The sequence below is a fragment of the Cryptomeria japonica genome, chromosome 11, assembly GCF_030272615.1.
Source record: "Cryptomeria japonica chromosome 11, Sugi_1.0, whole genome shotgun sequence".
Classification (NCBI taxonomy): domain Eukaryota; kingdom Viridiplantae; phylum Streptophyta; class Pinopsida; order Cupressales; family Cupressaceae; genus Cryptomeria; species Cryptomeria japonica.
The window spans coordinates 539,461,197-539,467,576 of NC_081415.1; the positions used below are offsets into that span (position 1 = coordinate 539,461,197).

The following is a 6,380-nucleotide window of genomic DNA, read 5'->3' on the forward strand; positions in this document are numbered from 1 at the left end:
TATGTTAACGTTTATATATTGTTCGCCAGTTCAGAAGATAAGCGATAAAACTGTTGAAGAGTAATCAAATTGCATTTACAGTTATACAACTCATAGCTGATCTCTATAATGTTAGTTTTAGGATAATCATGGTTTAAGTTTTGCTTGAAGCCCACGTCCATTTTGATAAGTTTTTATCTGTCATCTCATTGGAAATTGAGAATAATCTATATACCTGAACATATACGTTCAGCTAAAGGGTGTGGACCACTCTCATCTCTAACATTCCTCTTAATTGTTTTTATAATTATGGAAGAGTGCAGTGTGAGAAGACATTAATCAAATTGCATTGTTTCAGGAGGCAAGTAAACAATTTCGATAACAGTGACAATACATGTGATTGGTTGTGGGAAAGGAATGAATTATTCGATTTATGAAGTACAAGCTGTGGGTCTGCGCACACCCTGCCTTAGGAACCGCATCTATTAATTTCTTATCACTATTCTAAAGTTTGCTCAAATGATATGTTCTGCCAAATTGGCAATCGATGGTGACAGGCAATTTGACTTTTTGTAGATTGAGAGCCGATGAGTGCATAAAGAGAAGCAATCAGTGAGCAATGTAATTGTCATGTTTCGAAAATTCTGTAAAAACTTGAAAACATGTCGATGTTTCAGCAGCTGGCGGCCTTAATCTTACTTGTTTGTTCATCTGCACTCCTGTTCTTGAACGCCAGAGTGGAGAGCACAGAAAACAATGTAAAGGTAAATCGACAAACCATAGTCGTTACTGCTTAGATCTCCTATTTGAGTATTGTAAAGAGGAGAAACGCTGATATAATGTGTTGTTTGAGCGGCAGAATTATATCGTATACATGAGTGATGGTAGAGCCCATCAAAATCTGCAGGCTCAAAAGTTGTATAATAGGGAACTTCTTGCGAAATTGACCACAAGGAGGTGAGAATTTCCTCGATTTGCTTTGGCATCGTCATGATCTCCTAGAGTATTTTATGGGTTTCTTTTGTATCATCGTGAGCTTCCTGTGTAGATTTTTATTTCAATGGATGATGCAATGCGTAGTAGGGCTATAAGAGTTGTATAATATCTTTGGAGTTTTCTCCTAGTGTGCTTGACAGAATTGTTATACCACTTTGTGCAGAGTAGATGAAGCTGTAATTCATCACTATGGAAAAAGCTTTCGAGGCTTTTCTGCACTGCTGACTCAGGAGGAAGCCGCTTCTCTAGCAGGTAAGGGAATGTGGAAAATGTTGCACCAAGCTTTTAAGCAAAACAATGATTATAATTTTTTCGTGCATTGCATTTAGAAATGGATGGAATTGTTTCGGTGTTTGAAAGCAAAACATGGCGAGTCCACACGACGCACTCTTGGGAATTCCTAGGCGTGAATAAGATACATCTCGGCAGCAACACCGATTATTTATCAAACGTGCAATCAGATGTTATTATAGGGGTAATTGACACAGGTAAGTAGTTGTTGAATTACTTATAGATGTATAAATATTCAAGAAATAAGTTAAAAGGACCTGGAAGCAGAAGGATGATGCTTATCAATAAAAAATCAATGTGATGAAATGTAGGCATTTGGCCCGAATCAGAGAGTTTCAGTGATGAGTGCTTGTCAAAAGTTCCAAGTCGCTTCAAGGGAACATGCGAGACGGGAGTTGGATTCAACGCCTCCAACTGTAACAGGTGAAGATCCATATAATTAATGAATTATGAATCATGAATCAGAGAGCTCACAATTTAAGGGAGTTTGAATCAAGAAGAACACCACAATTTAACTAAACCAAAAGATTTTTATAAAATCCTACTATAAGTAATCTATGTGCAGGAAAATAATTGGTGCACGTTTCTACTTCAAGGGATTTGAGGCAGAAAATGGACCACTGGAGTCATTTGGTGGCAAATTCTTTCGTTCTCCGCGGGATGCGGATGGACATGGAAGTCACACTGCCTCCATTGCAGCAGGAGCACTTGTGAAAAATGCAAGCGTATTTGGCATTGGAAAAGGTACTGCTAGGGGAGGATCTCCTGGTGCTCGGCTGGCAATTTATAAAGCCTGCTGGTTCAATCTCTGTAACGATGCCGATTTGCTTGCTGCCTTCGACGATGCCACGAACGATGGAGTGGACATCATTTCCATTTCAGTGGGTCCTCTTCCTCCTCAGCCAAGCTTTTTTGTTGATAGCATATCAATTGGATCTTTCCAAGCATTCAGAAAGGGTGTTTTTGTTTCTGCGTCTGCTGGAAACAGTGGATTGCCAAACACCGCTACCAATGTTGCTCCATGGATTTTCACAGTTGCAGCCTCCTCAATCGACAGAAGTTTCAGCTCGGACGTGCTTCTCGGAAACAACGTAACACTTAAGGTATTTAGCTCTTAATTCCACCCAATGTGTTAATGTTTGTATCAGATCCGCCTAGCATAAACTAATTTTCGCTTGTAGGGAGAAGCTGTAAATCCTCTCAAACAAAATGGGTTCGCTGGCCTTGTCCCTGCAAGCAGCTGTGCAGCCCCTGGTGTTTCTCAGACAAATGCAAGGTAATATGCCAAACCATATTTAATGCAAATTTTTGTATTCTCGTAGAGGGAATAATTTAAGTTTACTCTGTTCATCATTTTACAGTTTTTGCCTGGAGAACACGCTGGATCCCACAAAAGTAAATGGAAAAGTTGTTGTGTGTACCATTTCCAGCCCAACAAACAATCGGACATTAAAGAGTGTAGTTGTGAAAGACGCAGGAGGCGTGGGGATTATAATTGTTGATCCCTTTCTTAAAGACGTAGCATTTCAATTTGTCATACCTGGTACTCTCGTCGGACAACAGCAAGGCGCACAACTTACAGCATACATAGGCTCCGATTTGTGAGTTATTCATTTTATTTTATTCTCCATATATTCACTTAGCCCTCAACGATGTTATGTTTTATCATTGAAATTTCGACAGTCCAATCAGACTATATATTTCTGGATTAAATTATTTCATAAATTTCTGAGTATCAATGGATCACATTCTATGATGATTTATAAAATAAAAAAGTAAGGAAAAAGAATTTTTTTCTTTTGTTTGTTCCTCTGATTGATCATGAAAAATTCTTCTTTTTCTCGTTCATCTTGATGAGGGACTAAAAAGAAATTTCTCTTCTTTTAGTATCTTTAGATTTCTTTTTCTTATTGCTTGTCTTTATAATAGATCATCTCTTTATAATAGATCATAGAAGATGATCAAATCCAAAAACATTCAAACTAATTCAAAATTATAATTTTCAATTTATTCTGAAACAAACAATTATTTAATAGATATTTGGAATTCCATGATCAGGAACCCCACAGCACTCATCCAAACGACTTTAACTGTATTGAATATTACTCCGGCTCCTGAGATGGCAGTGTTTTCTTCCATGGGTCCCAACGTAATTACTCCAGATATAATCAAAGTGAGTTATTGTCATTCGTAAACTCTTTGCCTGATACTTTCCAATCATTAAATCGAATGTTGGATTTCTATTCTTTGCCTGTTGCTTTAGAAATCATCAGATTGATTGTACAAATGGCCCATGTGGACCAACTTTCTACATCAATTTCAAACTAAAACATGTGCGCTTCAATTCAGCCGGATGTGACAGCACCAGGAGTGAGCATATTGGCAGCATGGTCACCTATAGCAATAAGTGAAGCCGGTGGTCGATCGATTGATTTCAACATAATATCAGGAACATCCATGGCCTGCCCTCACGTAAGCGGAGTAGCTGCACTGATTAAAGCTCAGCATCCCACATGGAGTCCTGCTGCAATCAAATCTGCTATCATGACAACAGGTAATGTCTTCATTTCAATTGTTTTCTATGACGAAAGAAGCATTCTAATGCTTGTCATCTCACTAACATTAGCACAATATTTAATGTGCACTTGCAGCATCTGTTATAGATAACACCAACAAATCAATAGTCAGAAGCCCTTTCGGGAGCTCAACTGGGCCATTTGATTATGGATCAGGGCACATCAATCCTGTTGGGGCTCTAAATCCGGGACTATTCTACGATTATAACGTTGAAGATGTTATCAACTTCCTGTGCAGCAATGGACCCACGCTTGCTCAGCTGAGAAATCTGACAGGTGATAACACAACATGCCTGTCAAACCCACCACCTGCATACAATTTCAACTACCCCTCCATTGGAGTGGCAAATTTGAGTGGAAATTTAACAGTCTCCCGAACTCTCACGAGCGCTGCAACAAAAGCTTCTCTTTACACAGTGACTGTGCAACCTCCACCCGGTGTGCTTGTGCAGGTGCTTCCAAATCAGCTTTATTTCAAAAAGTTTGGAGATAAGAAGTCATTCACCGTGAAATTCACTGTAACAGAGACAGCTTCTCAATTTGTATTTGGTTCGCTTACCTGGTCCAATGCTAAATACAACGTTTACACACCCATTGCTGTGAATCCTACCTCCCTTTAGTCAAATATTTCGCCGGTTAATGCTCTCTTTTAACACCTATGGAGCAATCTGAAACTTGTTGTTCTTCTCAATGTGCCATCTATATTCATCCATTTGTGGCCCCAATAAAACAATAAAATTTCGCTCATAGTTAAAAGGTGCCCGTTAGTTGTCTGTCTTTTTTTTTAATGGATATGAATAAGGATTCTTTTATTGTCCATTATACATAACCATCTGTTTATGAGTCTATAGATGGTTTATAGTAATATGAGACTATCTTATAATTTTTTGTGAGAGACACCTAACCGTGCTACAAACAAGGCATAACTACCTTGTCCCCTATAAGATTTGAAGCATTAAGTTTATATAGAAAGTCAATGACTTATGCCAACCTGCTAAAATATACTAGCACCACGTTTTATGAGAAAACCCAAGACAAAAACAAAAAACTAATTAAAAAAAATTATATGAAAAAAAACCAATCCTACATTAATTTAGATGTGTAATGATAATATTTGTATAGTCATGTTAATTTCTATTTTGTTATTAGTACATTTGGTAAAATGAATTAATACAATTAATTTGACAAGTGACATATTTTTATGTTTAAGTTTGGTTTAATTTTTGTTCTCTTGTTTATTCTTGCATTTGTATATCTCTATATATTTAAATTTATCTTAATTTTATTTATATGTATCTTTACATATTTGTCTTATTATTAGTCCAAACATTCTTAATCTCAATGTTTGCATTTTCTTATCCTAAGTCAATCTTGGGATGCTCAAGTTCAATCACAAGGGGCTTATGATTGACCCTAAATTAAGTTTTTAAAAATTCAAATCACTAGATTCTACCTCTTTTCACTAGACAAATTATGAGTTGACTTAGTACACAATTGTGCAACTTATTATTTTTTATTAAGATAAGTGGGTTTTTGATAGGGCCAAAACCCTATTACATAGAAGGTTGGCTACCAAAGGGTAACTAGCAAAATCAAAGGCAAAATAACTAACAACATAGAGAAAAAAGAAAGCAAAGCTGTCATGAGACAAAAGACACCAAAATAGACAATCATTAGAAATCAGAATTGGGGCCCGACGTTGGCCCCATTGGGACAATCTGTGAGTTAGGAATTGTGATGGATTGGTTTCTCTTCTTATGACACACAACAATCCAAGAAGAATCATCTTTACACATGGAACATTTAGGAGTAGCGGACGGGGCACCCTTCGAATAGCCAAACATGCCTCCCTCATAGACTCTTCGAGAATAGGAGGAAGCCTTACAATCTAAAAAAAAGATTCAAGAACCACAAAAGGAATAGGATAGGTACTTTAGTCCCCAGCTATGGGTGTAGCTGAACTAGCTAAAGCAACAAGGGAAGGTGGCATTGAATATTTAGAGTACACTGAGTTATTATCTGAAGCAATAGGAGATTAGATAGTGAGATGGCAATAGTTGGCATCATTCCACTAGGTAGGGGAGAAATGTGGATGGGACCCATGAGGGCAAGAGGAATCCAAATGATCTATAGAATAACAAAACCTACAATGAAAAGGGATCCCCTAATAATCAATTATCTACATCCATGGTCGCTCACCGACCTTCAAAATTATCTCACTGGGCAAGGCCTTGAAAAGAGCCATCTCCACCAAGGTTTGAGCATATGACATGTGAGATAAATCATTAGTCTTAGGGTCCACCTTGAGGAAGCAACTGAACTTATTACAAATAGCCTCATAGGTTTATTTGCACAAGAAATGGAAGGGAAGGTAAGGTAGCATTACCTAGATAAGAGTGATGGTCATAGATTCATTCAAAGGGTTGAAAGAGGGCATCTACGGGTAAAGAGAAAGAGGGTGAGAACCCCATTTCTATTCCCCCATAGTAAAAATTATTTCACATTCTTTTAAGGGAGTCAAAGAAAATGACAAAAAAC

At 37.5% G+C, this 6,380-nt stretch overlaps 1 protein-coding gene across 1 annotated transcript; it reads left to right on the top strand.

Moving 5' to 3' along the window:
- Positions 1–641: 641 nt before the first annotated feature.
- LOC131049039 (subtilisin-like serine-protease S) lies at positions 642–4,462 on the top strand. The gene is made up of 11 exons (XM_057983042.1): positions 642–743; positions 839–936; positions 1,139–1,227; positions 1,305–1,463; positions 1,578–1,689; positions 1,832–2,369; positions 2,448–2,542; positions 2,628–2,867; positions 3,325–3,439; positions 3,616–3,820; positions 3,918–4,462. Exons 1-11 carry the CDS (start codon positions 642–644, stop codon positions 4,460–4,462), a joined length of 2,298 nt encoding a protein of 765 aa, XP_057839025.1.
- Positions 4,463–6,380: the final 1,918 nt, after the last annotated feature.

Coding starts and splice junctions, on each gene's coding strand:
- LOC131049039 (XM_057983042.1), top strand. CDS start 642: ATGTCGATGTTTCAGCAGCTGGCGGCCTTAATCTTACTTGTTTGTTCA. Junction 1,690..1,831: donor AACGCCTCCAACTGTAACAG/GTGAAGATCCAT, acceptor ATCTATGTGCAG/GAAAATAATTGGTGCACGTT. Junction 3,440..3,615: donor TTACTCCAGATATAATCAAA/GTGAGTTATTGT, acceptor GCTTCAATTCAG/CCGGATGTGACAGCACCAGG.